The sequence below is a fragment of the Malaclemys terrapin genome, chromosome 6, assembly GCF_027887155.1.
Source record: "Malaclemys terrapin pileata isolate rMalTer1 chromosome 6, rMalTer1.hap1, whole genome shotgun sequence".
Taxonomy (NCBI): domain Eukaryota; kingdom Metazoa; phylum Chordata; order Testudines; family Emydidae; genus Malaclemys; species Malaclemys terrapin.
The window spans coordinates 42,588,266-42,607,337 of record NC_071510.1 but is presented as its reverse complement, the minus strand read 5'-3'; the positions used below and the strand labels follow the sequence as shown (position 1 = coordinate 42,607,337).

General features: G+C 42.8%; 1 protein-coding gene across 3 annotated transcripts in view; it reads left to right on the top strand.

Annotated features, from left to right (window-relative positions):
* The first annotated feature begins 55 nt into the window (after positions 1 to 55).
* Positions 56 to 19,072, top strand: part of SPATA6L (spermatogenesis associated 6 like) — a 34,884-nt gene continuing 15,867 nt past the window's right edge. For 2 of the 3 annotated variants that reach the window (XM_054031381.1, XM_054031382.1), the window contains exons 1-7: positions 56 to 321; positions 2,233 to 2,370; positions 5,905 to 5,953; positions 6,168 to 6,209; positions 10,282 to 10,406; positions 16,513 to 16,590; positions 17,726 to 18,001. In XM_054031381.1, coding sequence (XP_053887356.1) covers positions 283 to 321; positions 2,233 to 2,370; positions 5,905 to 5,953; positions 6,168 to 6,209; positions 10,282 to 10,406; positions 16,513 to 16,590; positions 17,726 to 18,001 — 747 coding nt within the window. In that variant the 5' untranslated portion in view covers positions 56 to 282. The remainder of the gene's footprint in view (positions 322 to 2,232; positions 2,371 to 5,904; positions 5,954 to 6,167; positions 6,210 to 10,281; positions 10,407 to 16,512; positions 16,591 to 17,725; positions 18,002 to 19,072) is intronic. The other variant, XM_054031383.1, reaches the window with a different exon arrangement.

The following is a 19,072-nucleotide window of genomic DNA, read 5'->3' as shown; positions in this document are numbered from 1 at the left end:
TCAAGCGTCGCTTGGGGAGCATTCCCCCAACCCGCCCCTTCTCGCGGTTCGCAGGGAGCCTTAGCTATAGCCTCGCTTGCGCCTCGCTTCCCCGGGCCCCAGAGGGCGCGCGCCGCCTGCCTCCGCGTTCCGAAGGCGAACGTTGGAACGTTTGAGTTTCCACGGCAACGCGACGCTTCCCCTTCCGGACAGCTGTGGTCGCGGGGTGATCGGGACAGCGGGGGCCGGGGGCGCGGCCGGCCTGTGAACGGAGGCGGGGAGACCAGCCCGCATCCCCCCAGGATGCCGCTGAAGGTGGTGGTGGAGCTGCAGATCCACGCGGTGAGGCGGGTGCAGGGCCAGAACTAGCCAGGGCAGCGAGCGAGGGAGGGGCAGGGCAAAAAGTGCACAGGGCTCCAAGGGGTGGGAGCAGCACATGCAACCTTCCCAGGCAAGTACACGCGACAACACAGAGCCCTGACGTGCATCACCACCCCGCTGCCCTGAACAAATACCATTTCGCTGCCCCTGTCCCCAGAACTGTGCGTTATCTCTACTAGCTCTGTCTTCTCCCTTCTCAGGAGCGCTTAAAGGAAACTGCGTGTTTAAAGGATTCTATGCGGTAATAATAAACACTCTGTGAAGCAGAACGAAATAACCTTCTAATTGCTTTTACATGGCCTTCGCCCTTCAGCCCTAGGACATGATGGATGGCAGCCCTGATTTCATATACGATGCACACTGCCTGTACTGTGGAAACAATGGGAGTTACACAGAAGGGTGTGATCTAAATCAAGGGGAAAGGGGTTTAATGGTAAAGGTTAGGTAAATGTCAGGACTCAGTCCTACAACATTGTGTGCAATATTAATTGTGTAATAGTCTTTTTAGGGATTATTGTGTCAATTCAGAGTCTAGCAAGAGCAGATAATAATAATCTATCTTTTGTATAGTGCGTTTCATCAGATTTGCAAATAGTTATTTTTAAACATTTCTCTCATTCTTAGCCTTTTAATTCCCTCTTCTGGCATCAGATTAAAATATTTCAGTTTCTGTTCAGTAAAATGTTAAAATCCATGAAATTTCATCACCATAAATACAGTTATTGAAAAAAGAAAGTCCCAAATATATGAAACATAAAACCAGCAAATGCACAACACATTAACACTTTTTTAAATAAAAAGGAGCAAAACTAAAGAAAACATTTTGGGCCAGCTCACACAGGCCAGCCACGGGTGTTTTTCTGCAGTGTAGACGTACACTTTTAGCCACTTTTGATAATCCCACTTCAAAAACTCAATTCTGCCCTTAGTTATACAGCTGTAACTTTCATTGGTGTAATTCAGGGGCAGGCAAACTTTTTGGCCTGAGGGCCACATCAGGTTTCCGAAATTGTATGGAGGGCCAGTTAGGGGAGGCTGTACCGCCTCAAACAGCCAGGCGTGGCCCGTCCCCTATCTGACCCCCACTCAATTCTCGCCCCCTGACGGCCTCCCTGGGATTCCTGCCCCATCCACCTCTCCCCCGTTCCCTGATAGCACCCCCGGAACCTCTGCCCCATCCACCCTGCCCCTGCTCTCAGTCCTCTGACTGCCCCCCAGGACCTTTGCCCCCATTCAACCCCCCTGTTCCCCGACCTCTGACCACCCCGCCCCCTATCCATACCGCCCCCTGACCACACCCACAAACTCCCCTACCCTCTATCCAACCCCCGGTGCTCCCTGCCCCCTTACTGTGCTGCCTGGAGTACTGGTGGCTGGCGGCGCTACAGCTGCGCTGCCCAGGACACCAGGAGAGGCAGCCGTGCCACCCAGCTAGAACCAGCCATGCCACCGCACATCACAGAGCATTGGGTCAGGCCACGGCTCTGCAGCTGCGCTGCCCCAGGAGCTCGCAGCCTCACCGCCCAGAGCCGGCAGCGCAGTGAGCTGAGGCTGCGGGGGAGGGGGAACAGCAGGGGAGGGGTGGGGGGCTAGCCTCCGGGCCAGGAGCTCAGGGGCCGGGCAGGAGGGTCCCGCGGGCCGGATGTGGCCCACTGTCCGTAGTTTTCCCACCTGTGGTGTAATTGAAGATAGAACTGGACCCTAACTGGCAACCTTGTCAACAGAGAAGCCCAGGGCACAGATATTGTACTACCTACTTGACCATAATGGTAGTCCCTGCAGATTGTGCATGAGGCACATTGATGGGACAGAGTGGGGAAGGGTGCCCTAAAAGAATTCTGATCACCATGATTGTTTTCTCTCTTTCATAAGATCACTTGCCCTGGTGTGTTCCTGCCGGAGAAGCATGACATTTACCTCAGTGTCTGCATCATGGGCCAATACAAGGAGACAGAGTGCCTTCCTCCAATTTTCCCTCTCTTGTTTCATGAGAAGATGTGGTTTGAAAAGGTGATTCTCACTTATTACATGCTTTGGGCTTGATTCTCTACTGCCTTCCACTGTGGATAGTTAGTAGAAGATTTTGATTTAGTATCATTTTACACTTGATTCCCATGCAAGGTAGCAAAGAATCAGATCTGTTATATCTTTGAGGTACTGTAACTGGGAACAGGTTCTAAAATTTAACACTTTGCTATCTGAATTTTTATTCATGGCAATAACACCCAAGGTTGTGGATCACTGGTTAAACTGGAGTGTGCTCCCAGGCAAACAATCCTATATAATCCCAGAAAGGACATTAGTGTGATAGTTCTCTTGCTTGGTATTTATTTGGTTGCGATCCCATTTCTGTGGAAACAAAATAACATCTCCTCTATGGGATGACTGTCATCTGATTTTCATGATCCTGGCAGAATTAAATATAATAACTCAAATAAGTGACAGATGAACGCTTTAACCAACATTTTACATGCCATTTTAAAATCTGAAATAATCAAGAACACAAGCCTTCAGCCTGAATTTCCTTGGGAGTTGTTAAGGCTGGATCCCCACTTTGAACTTTAGGGTACAAATGTAGGGGCCTGCATGAAAACTTCTAAGCTTAACTACCAGCTTAGCTCTGGTTCTGCTGCCACCATTTCAATGGATTCCATTCCTGGGAAACCTTGAAAAACCTTCACCAATTCCCTGGTGAATACAGATCCAAACCCCTTGGATTTTAAAACAAGGAGAAATTAACCATTCCCCCTCCTTCCTCCCACCAACTCCTGGTGAATACAGTTCCAACCCCCCTGGGATCTACAACAGGGAGAAATTAACCATCCCCCCTCCTTCCTCCCACCAACTCCTGGTGAATCAAGATCCAAACCCCTTGGATCTTAAACAAGGAAAAATCAATCAGGTTTTTAAAAAGAAGGCTTTTAATTAAAGAAAAAGGTAAAAATCATCTCTGTAAAATCAGTATGGAAATTAACCTTACAGGGTAATCAAACTTAAAGAGCTCAGAGGACTCCCCTCTAGTCTCAGGTTTAAAGTACAGCAAACAAAGATAAACACTCTAGTAAAAGGTACATTTACAAGTTGAGAAAAACAAAGGAAAACTAACACGCCTTGCCTGGCTATTTACTTACAAGTTTGAAATAGGAGAGACTTATTTAGAAAGATGTGGAGAACCTGGATTGATGTCTGGTCCCTCTCAGTCCCGAGAACGAACACACTCCCAAACAAAGAACACAAACAAACTCCCCCCCCCCCCCCCCCAAGATTTGAAAGTATCTTGTCCCCTTATTGGTCCTTTAGGTTAGATGCCAGCCAGATTACCTGAGCTTCTTAACCCTTTACAGGGAAAAGGATTTTGGAGTCTCTGGCCAGGAGGGATTTTATAGTACTGTACACAGGACAGCTGTTACCCTTCCCTTTATAGTTATGACAGGAGTAAATGATTTGGCCAACTCTAAAATGTTTATAAAAGATTTTTAAAAAATACTCTCTCTGCTCATTGGCTATCATATTAATGAATGGTGATTTATGCTTGATGATGGTTTTTAAAAATTATTTTAGCACAGTTTGGCGTTGCCCATAGTGACAAGAAAACTATGTTGAAACCACTACAGGTAACATAGTTTTAATACACATGTAGACATTTTTTAAGAGTACAGAGCACATCTGTTACCTTTGTTCTTTCCCTAATGGCTCTTGCTCTGCTCTGTTAGGAGAATCCCTGCTTTTTGCAGACAGCTTTCTGTGTGGCTCTGTTTCCACAAATAAATTTTACCATATCTCTCATAAGATTCCACTTTTTAAGGAATACGATTAAATGCCTTTCACTTCCTAGACCTGCAGTGACAGTTGAAGATGACTTGAGAGTGAAATGAGCCTTGTCTTCACTAGGAAAAAAGGTGTGTTCTTACCTTGTGTTAGCTAATCCGCGATAACTAACAGGAAGTAAAATCCTGTGAAGACAAGGGAGTTATAGTTTTAACAAGTGTTAGCAGGTCAAGATAAATCCTAGGCTCCCACATAGTCTTTACTTTGACCTGCTAACATGTATGAAAACTACAAACTGCCTTGTTTTCGCTAAGATATTACCTCATTTTTATTATCAGGTGTTAACTTACACGACATAAGACCATACCTTTTTTCATAGCGAAGATGCTCTCTTTTGAGTTTCCTTCCTCCAAAAAGCCTATCACTGAAGTACTGTCCTGAAAGTTTCAATATTATCAGAAGTTGAAAGATGTTGACAAATTGGGTGGAAAACAGAAAAAATCCTTAATCCTATCTCAGCACAGAGGGATGTGCTAAATGATCTCTTGAGGTCCCTTCTAGCCCTACATTTCTATGGTTCTGTGAAAAGCAACAAAAATGTTTAAGGGCTGGGTTAAAAGATGACTCAGTGGAGATATAGCTGACCACAGCTGCTTGAAAGAGGTAAAATACTAAGGATTAAATCCTGGCCCTATTAAAGTCAATGGCAAAACTCACATTGACTTCAAAGAGGTCACGTTTTCACCCCAAGGCAGAGGAATCTCTTTTAGGGTGGACCAGCAAATTGTGGCTAGGAGTAATGGGATGAAATTAAGCAAAGTAAAATGTATTTATATTCATTTCATGTTCATAAAATGTTCTGATTTTATGTACAGTCTTTACAAATTACATAAAAACAAATAGGATTGTTACCTTAGACCAGTGGTTCCTAAACTTGTTCCGCTGCTTGTCTAGGGAAAGCCCCTGGCGGGCTGGGCCGGTTTGTGTACCTGCCGCGTCTGCAAGTTCGGCCGATCGTGGCTCCCAGTGGCTGCGGTTCGCTGCTCCAGGCCAATGGGAGCTGCTGGAAGTGGTGTCCCTTGGCCCGCGCTGCTTCCAGCAGCTCCCAATGGCCTGGAGCAGCAAACCGCGGCCACTGGGAGCCGCGATCAGCTGAACCTGTGGACACCGCAGGTACACAAACCGGCCCGCCCCACCAGGGGCTTTCCTTGCACAAGTGGTGGAACAAGTTTGGGAACCACTGGCCTAGACGCCTGAACTCCTCTCTTGTCTATATAGGGCTTGTCCTGAGCTTCAGGGTGATGGTAGCCCGCACTGTGGGTTGAGGCCCCTGGTTTGATCAAGAACCCTGTATTCCCCCAAAAAACCCTGTGTCCACTCTATACTAGCTCTTCCACCATTGCTTCTAGTAGTAGAACTATACTAATGTTAGTGCAACAGTGGGAGATTTCCTGAAAAACCCTTTAGACTCACTTCTAAGTCTGACTCAGAGGCTACAGTGTGTGAAATTTCAGGTTTAAATAACTAAGATTTTCAAGACTTTACATAACTTTTTAAACAAATTGTTGCAGTACTTTACAGCTGACATTAATAAACATGTAACACGCAGTAAAATATATAGTATTTCCACAGGTTTATTTGATTTGCTTAATGACAACACAGCATGGTGTAGGGAAATATTTGTTGAATATATAAAAATGTTCATATAAATGCTAGATTATAAAAATGCTTTTTGTATTATAAAGGACGAATATACTCTGTATTACTTTCCTCTAGGTATTTGAAAGTGCTGTAGACCCTGCTGCTGTAACAGAGATGCTTGAAAGTAAGTATAATTTAAAGAACATTCTGAATGCATGTATAATTGAAGACAGTGTAGTTGCTCCAAATCTATCTATCTATCTATCTATCTATCTATCTATCTATCTATCTATCTATCTATCTATCTATCCTTATTTTTTATTGTTATGCTACAGGAGTATTTTGAATATATTATCATTTCTCAGCCACCTTGACATCATTTATTTATCTTCTTCTAGGCAATGTAACAACGTTTGGATTAATTCAACTAGTATCTTCAGGTAATGGACTAGTAAATATTTTACAAAATAGCGATTTATTAGACATTGAAAGGAGCATCCTAGTGGGTGTTAACTTTGAGCCTTGCCTCCCCACTTTCTTCCTCTTTCCCATCTCCTCTTCTAGGGGGCTTCAACTATCTGCTGTCCCCAACCCCAACTCTGCATACACTTTGATTATCTACCAGCGAAATTAAGATACATTTTCTGACTAGTGACTTACTGGTTGATTTGTTAGAAATATTCAAATTTATCTAATTTCTTTCCCCTGTCATTGATCTAATTTCTTTCTCATCTCTGTCACTATTATTGTTCCCCAATGATATTTAAATGTAACATGAATAATAATTTAGAGTTCCATTTGGCAAATATTAGTATTGGCTCTATAACAACTTTTTATTATGGTTTTTATAAGTTAGAAAAATCAAGTGGACACAGGGTGGCAGAATAACCCTACTTTTTAAGGTAATCAAATATGGAACAATTGTATATATGGTAAAATCACTGGCAGTTTTCATTACTAAAAAATAGGTGGTGCTCTACCACTAATATAATATATTTAATTCATTTTTATATTACCGGTTGCTTTGTTAGGAGTATTCAAATTACTTTAATTTCTTTTTCCAGATTTTCTCATCTCTGTCACCATTATGGTTCATCAATGATATGTAAATATAACACGAATAATAACGTAGAGCTCTGTTTTTTGTTGTAGCCCTGCAAAAATATGTAGTTAGATTATTTTTTTTTACAATGGGAAGTTTGTATCTTTTTCACTCTCTCTTCACTCAGAAAGGTGGATGAAGGGATTATGCTCAACTTTTAACAAATCCAACTTTTAAGCTTGTTATTGAAACCAGCACTGATTCCAGTTTGTCTTGTACCGGGGTCAGCACCAGTGCAGTGAAACTGGTTGCTGCCATGTTTCTATTTTCTAGTGTAAACGAGGCCCAAGAGGGAGTTGTAGAGAGCCCCTAAAAATGACCCAGCTGAGAAGGATTAAGAATCTTGCCCTCTTTATTACCTTTTACTGTAGTTTTCTATCTTTTTGACTCTTTGTGTTAGCATCAGAGCTGCAGGCGTTAATACACCATCGCTACAATATGCAGCATCTTTCATAAGGACAAATTGCAGCGTAGCCCTCACCCTAAATTTTGAACAAAAATAGTTGATGATTTTCATTTGATGCGATACATCTCTCTGTGTTTTTCCCAAAGCTTCATCACCTTCCATCAGAAGCCTGATTGCACCCTCTAGAGAGTGAGAACTGGCAGCTGCTCATTAGACAGAAGTAAAGGCCAGATTTTCAAAACTTGCATAGCACCTAGTAGCTCCCAGTGTGGTCATTCAAAATGTTGAACACTTTGAAAATGTTAGTATTTCATTTATGTGCCTACTTAGGAGTTAAGGTCTTTGAAAATCTGGCCCAAAGCCTTTTATGAAACCAATAGGCCTTTGGAGAAAAGTCTGAAGTTCAGGTGTTTTAGTTCAAAGGTTGTCTAAGGGTATGTCTCCACTGCAATTAAAAACCTGAGGCTGTTCCATGCCCATTGACTTGGGCTCCTAGGGCTCGGGCTAAGGGCTGCTTAATTGCAGTGTAGATGTTTGGGATCGGGCTGGAACTTAGACTCTAGGACCATTGCAAGGTGGGAGGGCCTTAGACTAAGTCTGAATGTCCAACAGCCCCTGAGCCTCGTGAGCCCATGTCAACTGGCATGGGCCAGTCACAGGTGTCTAACTGCAGTATAGACATATATTCTAGGTGGATAAAGCTTTGCCTTTAGTCTCATTATGAGTGGGGCAGGGTCCTTGTATCTGAATGTCACAGAACCGATTCAAGCGGGGGAGTAGCAACTTTTCTGGCAGGTATTCAGAACATGTTCTTATCAGAAATTTGCAGGGCTACTACTTGGGGGTTCATGAACTGGTCTTTGCTTGACACTGCAGCAAGTTTAGATGCGGGTTTCAGGAAGGTTGTGCCTCAGTCACAGTTTAGCAAATGGTGCGTCACAGTCCATCTCCTTGTTAGTCTTCTATCCTGGGAAAGCAATGTGATGAAGGAGAAAAACGAGTTGCTTATCAAAGTGGCCTTTGTCTCTGAATATATAGCTTATATAGTGCCATACTGACCGCACTCCTCCCCTCTGCTTCAGAGCTCAATGTCATGGGCTTCTAGAAATAGAGAAGAACAATAGGATGGTTAGAAGGGTGGGGATATTTATACTCTAAGTCAATTGAATGCTGGACTCAGCAGTACTCAAAAGGGTTTCATGGTTGGGTGGCTGGGTATGTGACTCCTGCACTGTGGCTGTATGGAGAGAGTACATTCAAAGAACAAAAGTTACCTTGGTAAGTAACCCCTATTATTTTTCCTGTCATCACTTGTGATGAAGTAATATCTTTTATTGGACCAACTTCTGCTGGTGAAAGGGTCAAGCTTTCGAGCTACACATCGCTCTTCTTTAGATCTGAAGCAGGTAACCAAGTGTCTGAGATAAACACAAGGTGGGACAGGTTATTAAAATGAGGGGTACACACATGCTATAGAAGACCCCTTAAAATGAAGTGGGCCATAAAGGATTAGATTGTTAAGCATAAAGGGACCATAGCATGAGTGAACTCCTTATGCTTAACAACTTAACCTTTTATTACCCACTTATGCTTAACAGTCTGTCCCACCTTGTGTTAAGCTCAGACGCTCTGGTTACCTGCTCCAGACCACAGGAGTTCGGTATAGCTCGAAAGCTTGTCCTTTCCACCAACAGAAGTTGGTCCAGTAAAAGATATTGCCTCACCCACCTTCTCTTTCTCATATCCTGGCACCAACACGGCTACAACAACACTGCAAATCACTTTATGACGACAGCTATACTGAACAAACATAAGAATGTAAATATGATTTTTATAAGCCCATTACAAGTATTCCTGTTTGATTTTATTTAAATAGACAATTAATTAGGTTAATTAGTAGTTTGTACAGTGCTTCAAAAAAGTAGAGCTCTCTCTAAATGCTAATGATCTAAATCCTAATGCCATGAGGATATTAAGAAAACTCCCAGTGTACATCAGTGGGATCAGGATTTGGCCCTGTATGGATAGACAGATACACTCTGCCTATTCTGGAAGGGCCATGCTCGGTAAAGGCAGAATCTTGAATGCTTTCTTCTCCTAATCACATCAGTGAGATCGATGGTGCTCAGCTCCCCTGAGCTTGGGCCCTAATAAAGGATAAGCGACGGACAGATTTGAATTTGGTGTGCTCTCCGAAGTTCCACTGCTTTGGAAATTCCCCACAATACATGTGGATCGTTTGTCTCTGAGGTTATGCAGTTATTCCGATCCCAAAATAGTTTGGGGCACTGGTGACAAACGGAGTGTTAAAGATGGCATCAAGCTCCAGTGTTGCTGTGCTAAGCCTAATCTTTCATTACAGATGGAGGAGTAAATGGCCTCTCTCCCTTCTGCCTCCTTCATTTCACTTTCAAGATAGAGACATTAATCAGAAGCAGAGTAGTCAGAGCAATGGAAATGAGACTAACAAGTCATTTGATTTAAAAGCAGTTATTTTCTCAGTCCCTAAGACTAGAAGTATGACCGACCTTACTGGAGCCTTTTTCACAAATTAAAAATGAGCACATAGCAGAACAGAGAGTGTTCAGTGATTATCAGTGTTTCTGTTGTTTTCATTACACTGGCTGCTCAGGGCCCAAATTGAGGGTCCCCCATTTGCCATTTGGAGCAGGGCAATATACCAAAGAGGAGCAAAGTGCCGCTGTCCTGAAAGCTTCCTACATCGAGCCCCGAAGGACTTGTGCACCTCCTCATACAATCTCAGAGCAGATCCACAGGGGATACCACCATTTGTGATTCCCTGTGACACTCCTGCTGGTGCACACCTATCCCAAAGACCTCATGTACTTCTGACTGAATCATTCCTAATGTGGAAAGAAGGGCAGGTCTCCTAGTGAGCCAGGGAGGGCTTGCACACTCTGTGAAGGGCTTGCTATAGAATGTGTGACTTTTCAAAAAATATTAACCATCTTGGAAACAGTTCTTCCTTTTTTCACTCTTTCAGTGGGGGACAGTCTCGCTTTTTATGAAGAGAATACTCGAGATTTTCTCTTCCCAGAGCCCAAGCTGACTCCTGTGTATCCTGGTGTGGAGAGAGAGTTACTAATGAAAACATCTCCTAGTTTCACAGTAAGTTGTCTCCAAGTGGGTGTTTGCAATGGGTAGCTGAAAAGAAGAAAGTGGGAGAGGTCTGGCCCAGCAGGCTAGTGTAAAAGGGCATGCTACTTTGTGAGGATCTTAGTTTGAGACATGAATTTGGACTGCTCTTGAACAGAGAGACATGCTTAAGCACCTTGTATGACTCTGTAGTGTCTTGAAAAAAGTACCAGGCATTACTTGACTGAAGATTAAACCTACTAGCCAGAGGCCAATGTAAAAGATGGGTGAGGGGCCCAGCCGCAAAGTTCCCATCCTCAGCTGCTGTGAAAGGGCAGGGTGTTGGGTAAATTTCCAGGGCGCTGCTCATTGACTGTGCGGGGTGGCATAATCTTTCCTAGCCATTTACACACATGTACACACAAACATGCACACACATACATACATGCACACACATGCTAACACACTCTCTCTCTCTTCCTTAGTTTATTCTACTCTTCTCCAAATCGTCTCTTTGGGGGGGTCTTCTGTCCTTGTAAATATGTCCAGTGCCTGTCTTTCCTGATGCTCTTAGTTTTCTGAAGCAGGAACAGAAGAATAAAATTGACAAAATTCTCATCAGTTTCACTGAGACTGATTGGATTATGCAGTAGAAGCAGGGCTGGCTCCAGGCACCAGCCGAGCAAGTTCGTGCTTGGGGCGGCAGATTTCAAAGGGCGGCATTCCATCTAATCCTTTTTTTTTTTTTTTGGTTTTGGTTTGTTTTGCGCTTCACCGCTTTGGCCGCCCCTGCAGGTTTTTTCTTTTTGGTTTACTGCTTCCGCCGCCCTGTAGGGGGCGGAGGAGGAGAGCGCCCTGCATCAAGTCCGGTAGGGCAGCCCGTGTCCTTCCCTGCCTGCCGAACGGAGCGACGCGGAGCCCTCCCAGCAGGCGGCGCAGCGGGAGGGGCCGCGTGGCAAGTGCCCCTCTTAAGGAAGCCCTGGCCGCCCCCCTTCCCTCCCCCCCACCCCCGCACTCCGCTGCCCGGGGTCTGCAGGGCCGGGAGTCCCCCTGCACCCATGCTCCCACCACCCCGCAGGTATTTTTTGTTTGTTTTTATTTTTTATTTTCTTCGCCGCTCCGGCAGGCCAGCCGGTTTGTCACCCCCCACCCCTTTGCTGCTCCGGCTGGCCGGTTTGTTCTCCCCGCTCCCCCTTCGCCGCTCCAGCCAGGGGCAGGTTTGTTTCCTGGGCCCCCACACCCCCCCTTTTGCCGCTCCGGACGGTTTGTTGTCTCCCCCCTCCTCCGGGCAGGTTTATTTCCCACCCCCACCCCCTTTGCTGCTCCGGCCGGCTGGTTTGTTCTCTCCCCCCCCCCACTTCGCCGCTCCGGCCGGGGACAGGTCAAGGGCAGATTATCTGGAGATGATCATGTTGAGTATTTTGATGTGGTGTTGGAAATCTGAATATTTTATTAGGTTGCCACAGTAATGAGAGAAGAATAATTTCTCAATTTTAAGGCAGTCAATGTTTCAGGTAACAAGCCTTTGAATGGCTTTATTAACCTCAGCTTCCTGATGTTCCCTATAATTAAGATTAAAGAAAGTAAATTACCATTGCCTTGATTGAGAGTTAAAATTCCTATACACGCTTACTTCTGTTCTTTCTCTCATTCTAATTGTCTGTCTCAGTTAGTCAGTCTACTGGTACTGATGTTGTACAGCTCCCCTTCAAATTTTCCCAACTGCCTTGTAGGACCAGTGCTGGAACTTCATTTATAAAGAAGTATTTGGACTACAAGGATTGAATGTGTAAAAATAGCCCATTGCATTTCTTCATGCTGAGATTTCAATGTGGGCAAAAAATAGAAGGCAGCATTAGATTTAATTATTTAAAGTGGGGCTCCACTAATACTAGCTAAGATTATAGCAGCTAATAGCTAGGTTTTGATTAATGTTGTCTTATTAAAACTAATTCTATTAATTATTATAATACATTACTGTGTTCTTGATACCACATTCATCTCTTTTGTTGTCATCCTTAATTTTTTCAGTATTCTAGTCCATGAGACATTCTAGGTGTATCTAACTACTCTTATTTGCTGTGTCTGATTGTTTCTGTTAACAACGTATACATTTTTCAGTTTAGCTATCTTGATTTTCCGGGTCCAGTCTTGTGCTGTTTATAATGCTCTGCGGAGTACATTGCATTCATACTTTAATTGTGACATTATTTACTGCAATAGTCTAGATTTTCACTATTATATTGATGACTTACTACTAACACAGTGGCCTTCTCTTACTCCCATTTATATTTTTGACAGGATGGTTTAGTGACTTACAAAACTGGATGAGCAAACCCTTTGTGTCCTAGCAAAGCAAAAGTCAAAAGTTAAATGTACTGCGCTGGGCCATCCCAATTTTCGATCACATTGCTAAGTCCCATATTATGATCCTGACTGACTGACTTAGTTCATAATTTGAATGTATTTTTGTACATCATTTGAATTTTATATTGATACTATATGTTACCTAAGGGCTCAACTTGCAGGCTGACTCATGTGAACACTTCACTCGTATGAGCAGTTGCATTGAAATAACTGCAGCCACTAATATGAGTAAGGCTGGCAGGATTGGGCCCTGAATGTGTCCCTTCCTATCTTTACTGCATTTCATGCGATCCATCTTCACAGGAATTTGGGTGGCCTAGTGGACTTTCTCTAAACAGAATCTTTGGGCACTGGGATTTTTATGTCAGGCTGTTGTTACATTGCTGTAAATCCATTGAGTTCACCATATTTACTCCCGATTTACAGCATTGTAAATGAAAGCAGAATCATGTCCACTCTGCATGTCCACTCCTTTGTGAGGTTTGGCTTTACTGACAACTGAAATATCAGCAAGTAAATGTAAGCATCTTCCTAAGCGTAGCTGTTCCTAGGGTTCCCTACAGAGATCTCTCTGTCCTAGACCCAGGGGCTCCCTATGTGCAAAGCCTCTGTCACCTCCTTCACATATAGGGTAGAGTTAATGAGCCACATCTGCCACAATGACTTAGCAGGAATCAAGCAGCATCTCCAAGGGGTCCATCATCTGCCAACAGGGTGGATCAACAGAAGAACCTTGCCACCACATTACACTTTGATACTTCTAGACTGTGAGACTGTGTAATAAAGAAAATTATCTGTTTTGCAGTATTTTACAGTCAACATAAAGCATTTGTAATATGTAGAGATTAAATGCTGTAAAGCTATGTTAGTGCAGTATTAAGGTTGCACAGTTAAACCTTCAAATCTGGAAATGCAAAACTTAAGTCCAAACATGCAACCTTAAATACTGTTCTACTGTGGAAAGTGACTCTGTAAAACGCTAGTTTTGTAGGATTCCAGTTTATTGTCTTGAAATTAATTACATCTTCAGTGTCCTCCCCTCAGGCAAAGTCACTTGTCCACTGGTACCTAAGAATTCAGCTCTGGCTTTTCAACTAAAAAGTGGTTGATTCAGTTGTGGGACTGTCTCTTTCTCTTAAGAAAATTAAAGTTAAATATTGTTGCTGCTGTGGTTGTCTACGGCATTTCTCTGCATTCTGCTTGTTCAGTTTTATGCTGCTGTGACCAGGTGTCTCATTTTTATTCTCTTATTTTTAGTGTGTCTGACTCTCACTTGGTGTTATGTGTTTTATTTTGTCCCTCCTTTAATATAAATTTAAATGCCACTGCCTCCACCACTCTGAGACAATGAGTCAGAACTGGGAGTATGTAACAATTCATTTAGAAACTGAGAAGAAAATTCTAATACTCAATAATATTATGTGAAGTGTCCAAGTGGACTTCTAGAAATCTAGATCTGACCATAGGGCCTCATCCAAAGCCCACTGAAATAAATGGAGAGACACCTTGACCTCAGAGGCTTTGGATCAGGCTCATACAGAGTAAGACAAGTGAAGTGCTCCATTAGTGCTGCCTTTTGTAACTGTGAGTGAATCTGTAAGTGTCCCCTGTCAAGCCAGAAAAGAATAGTCTGATGGGGCTGGAAGGTCTTCTACTCTTGAGTCATTCACATGTTTCTACATCAAGTTCTGGCATGTGCTTTGCTGCCTCTATGTGCCTGGGCTTATTTAGTTCAGTTAAATTCATACAAAGACCCATGTTCTTCCACTGTAATGCAATTGAACAATGAAAACGGAATTTCCATCAAGGTCAATATGTCCTGAAAGCAGGTGGCATGGTGGTTAAAAGCTTTGTTAAATGTCCCTGCACTCTGTCATTTGTTGCAAATTTTATAGTATTTAAATATAATTTTAGAGACAACAACTGACATATTCCTCTCCTTTCCCTCCTCACTCAGTACCTGGGTAAAGTGGCCTAGCAGATTGTCAGTTTGTACATTGTCATAATGGATTGATTCTTCTTTAGTCACTAAGCCACTATGTGGAGTAAAAGCACTGAAACAATAGGAATGCTGATTTCTATAGCCTGCTGAGGCTGCTGGCACCCAAATGTTCAATAGCAGCTTCAAGCAGATAAATTTGATTTTTTCTGCAGTGTTGGCAACACAGTCCCAGAAGTTCTTGCCCCTTCAAATTTGCTACCCTTAAGGAGTTCAAAACAGTTTTCAGTTGGCCGTTAGTAGCAAGTGTCATTGACCGGAGATTGAACCTAAGAATAAAATGTGCCTGAATGCATCTTGTAATCAAGGAAGCCTCTAACTGTGCTAACTTGATCATTTGGTTGTTAATTTTGTTGTGCTGATCCAGCTAAAGTCATTGTAGTTAAGCTAAAAGTCATGACGGGCTGAATGGATTTGAGGAGACATAACGTAACTCAGTTTTGAAACAGACTAGATTGAAAGTTGAATGTCTCCCTTTAGGGCTAAATTGTGCCTCTTAGAGGGTAGAGTGATGTGAGGGAGGGGGAGAAGTGTGGTGAGCAGCAGGACTTGCTGCTATACATTTAGGCTCTGGCTACACTATAGAGCTTACAGCAGTTCTGCAGTGCTGCTAGTGCAGGTGCTCTAAGCCCATGGGAGAGAGCTCTCCTGTTGACTTAATTACTCCAGCCCCCATCAGCGGCAGTAGTGCTGTCCACACCGACAGCTAGGTCGATGTAACATATGTCGCTCAGGGGAGTGGCTTATTCACACCCCTGGGCGACATTAGTTATACCAACGTAAGTGGCAGTGTGTAGAAGTCCTCATAAAGGTATAGCCAGTGCTTCCCACAGAGGTCCCTTGCTTGCAATTGCTGCCTGTGCACAGGAATGGGCCCTGACCTGCCTTTTCCCTGTGCAGATGCACTTTCTCTAGGGCTTTGAACCTCGCAGGCACTGCTAGCTGGCACTACCCTTACACTGCAGAAAGTTTATGGCTTCTTGCTCCGTCTCTCGCCATCTCAGTGCACAAATGAAGGGGCAGGTATAATTTGGTCCTTAATGTTCATACAGTTACGATGACTTCATAGTTACTGCTTTTAAAGAAATTGGAACTACATTAAATACAAATTCCAAAGCTGATTGCAAGTTAACAGATTGTGTTTATTAATTACAGATTATAATTGTCTTTCTGCAATATTTGTCACCGTTTCACCTGCCTTGAAAGGAAAACTGAAATATTGATTCAGTTTTCACAGCTGTTTGGAGCATGAAGGGTCCATTAGGAAGACTGGTGTTTAGTAAATACAGCCGTTAAACAAACAGGAAAGAGCTGCCTGCCCCCTCAAATCTATAAAAAGAATTATTCTCCCATTTCATCCCAGCTCTTACTCTTTGAGGAATGGGGTATCTCTCTGGGGTTGTGCTAGTATCTTACATATTTTTCTACATTGTTGGCCTCGACCATCATCTTTCCCCACTTTGCAAGGATTAGATCCATAAAGAGGGTCCATTGCCTCCCTGCTCAATATCATGTTACCTGAATATGCAACCCAAGAGCACTTTGCTTCTTTTTGCTGCCATATTGCACTGCAAGTTCATTCTCATTTTGCTATCTGTTATTACCCCTTTTTGGTTTTAGTGCTTCCTCTAGTCACTTCTGATTCTGAAATAACAATTAAGAAGCTTGAGGAAATGTCTGTGAATTAGAGGTGCTGTTGCTTATCTCTGTAAAACTGTAACACCTGCACCGTGACATTATTTGTAGTGATTTCACCTCTTTATTATTTTTAAGGGAATTGCACCAAAAATAGAATTTTCTACAAGAACAACCATTACTGAGCTTCCACTTCAATATAGAAAGCAGTTTTATGTAAGTACTTTAAATAAAGGACACAAACATGGACAGAAACATCAGTGTTTGATCTGATCTGTCACAGTGCACCTGTCACCATTGCATTTAAGTGCCTCATACAGCAATAAGAATCACACCGATTCTGCACTGAAAGGCAAAATTTCTTTATTCTTCCCTCAGCTCACCTGCTATGACAAGAGGGCTCATTATTTGGTGGTTGTTGTCAGGAGGAGGATGTTGCTGATTATTCTGGGAAAGGCCAACACGAAAGAATGGGGCTTGCATTGTCTCCTAAAAGAGGCTAGACTGGGCTGATCGTGATCTGTGGTGGGAAGGATTTCCCTGACCCATGGGCCTTTACTGACAATGGTTTGCTTCTGGCTATGAGGGTTTCATTTTTGCAAGCTATTGGTTGCTGTTTCTTCTGCTTGGTTCCCCCAATCCTCCCAACATAGCTTAAGTTTTCTCTGGATTGAGCTATAACCAACTAGCCAAGACACAATCTCCAGTGTCATTTGTTCCTCTGCACCAGCAGGGTTAGGTACATTACCAGATAATTATTCTTTATCGTCCAAATTTTGCAGTCCTTTCTGGAACAAAGTTCTCACTGAAGTCAAGGGAGTTTTTTTCAATTAAAGGTTGCAGAATTTGGCTCATTCAGAATTACTGCTTCTTCAGAGCCAAATGCTCAGGTCCTTACTCAAACAAACTCTCATTGAAGTCATTACCTCAGGATTTTGACTTTAGGTCTCAATCCTTCGAGCTGCTGAATGCTTCTTTACAGATGCTCTTAACTCCAGTTGAATTCAATAGAAGTTGGGACTACTAGCACCACACGGGGCAATCAGCATCTTGCAGGATCAAGCCCTGGATGAGAAGTTGTCAAACAAAGGTAAAATAGATAAAAAAGATAGGCTTGAGTCCTTCTCCCTTCTTTCTGTTATTGATTTTCTGTCGCTTCTCGGCACAGAGTCACAGATTCCTCAGTTTTAATTTGTAGCCACATAGAGCCATATTCTGCTCTCAAATGTGTAGGAGCCTCCCGTTGACTTTAAACCCTGCTCAGCCGACTGTCTTTTACAGAGAGGTTTGCAAATAGCTTGTACGTGTTTCTGCTTGGATAATTACTTTATGAGACAATTAATTTATCTAGCAGGGCAGAAACAGAATGAGGATACAAAGATCTGCCTCTGTATCACCCAGGCGAAGGAGCATTTCACCAGCACAATATAAGACAACAAAGAAAAAGGATAATAAGATCTGTAAGAGTCTTACAAGGTTATTAAGATCCCGCTCTCCATCTCCAAATGCTACAAAGCACCTGTATCAGTTCTGCAAAGAAAACCAACAGCAGCAGTCAAGGCTAAGCCTGGGATCTGTTGGGTACAAACTGGATGCTGAAACCAGGCCACCATTTGTTGTTAGACACGTAAGTCTTAAAATTGCTGTACTAAGTTAATTTTTTTTATTATTGTGATGATATTAGAGTAAATTGGGTGCTCCTGTTATCCTTCCTCATAAAGCAAGAACAAGAGGAGACCCAGAGAAATTAACCAGCAGCAAATTTGTAAATGTAAAAGGAATGCTTAATTGATCTGTGGAACTCACTGCCACTAAATAGTATTGAGGTCAGCTAGTTAGCAGATTCAGGAAAAGATTAGACATTTGTATGATTAATAAGGACATCCAAAGTCCCATTTAGATGGGATAAAAATTATAAGAGACTTAAACCCTCATTCTTTAGGCCATCAACAAACCACTAGCTGTCTGGGGTTAGGAAGAAGTTGTCTTCATGGGCTAGGTTTTTCCTTAATGGTTCATCATAAGATTTCTTCCACCTTCCTCTAAAGCATCCAGTGCTGGTCACTCTCAGAGACAGGACATAGGACTAGATGGACCATTAGTGTAGCAAGATATAACAAACCCCATTTTTTTTAATACGTTGGATTTCTTAAATGGCGAATCTAGAGAACATTCAAGTCAGTGGGAAGACTTCCATTGATTTCAGTGGGCTTTGAACTGATGGGGCCTTTCATCTGAAGATCTCAAAGTACTTTACAAACACTAGCTAACTAAGCATCACAGTGGCCATGTGAGGTGTGTGTGTATATATATGGAAAAAGGGGTGGGGGATTTAAAAGTGCTGTATCTCAGTATTTTTATATGTTAAGGTGATGGGTATTGTAGAGAAGCCTAAATTAGATCCTGGCAGAGAGACAGACAGACAGATCTATCTAGTTACTTATCTATCTACCTATCTATCTAAACACCCCAGCCAATCCACTACATTATCTATGTATCATTTTCCCCAGTTTGTAGTTTAATTTTATTTTAAATGGTCATTTATAATGTTTTAAATTTCTATAGATACCCTGTTGCAATCCATGAAGGGCATACATTTTTTGAGTCCCCTGTTCCATGAAGATGAAAGATTTTTTGAGTCTTCGTGAAGATGAAAGCATTTTTCAAAACTGTCCTAACCACAAATTTAAAAGAAAAC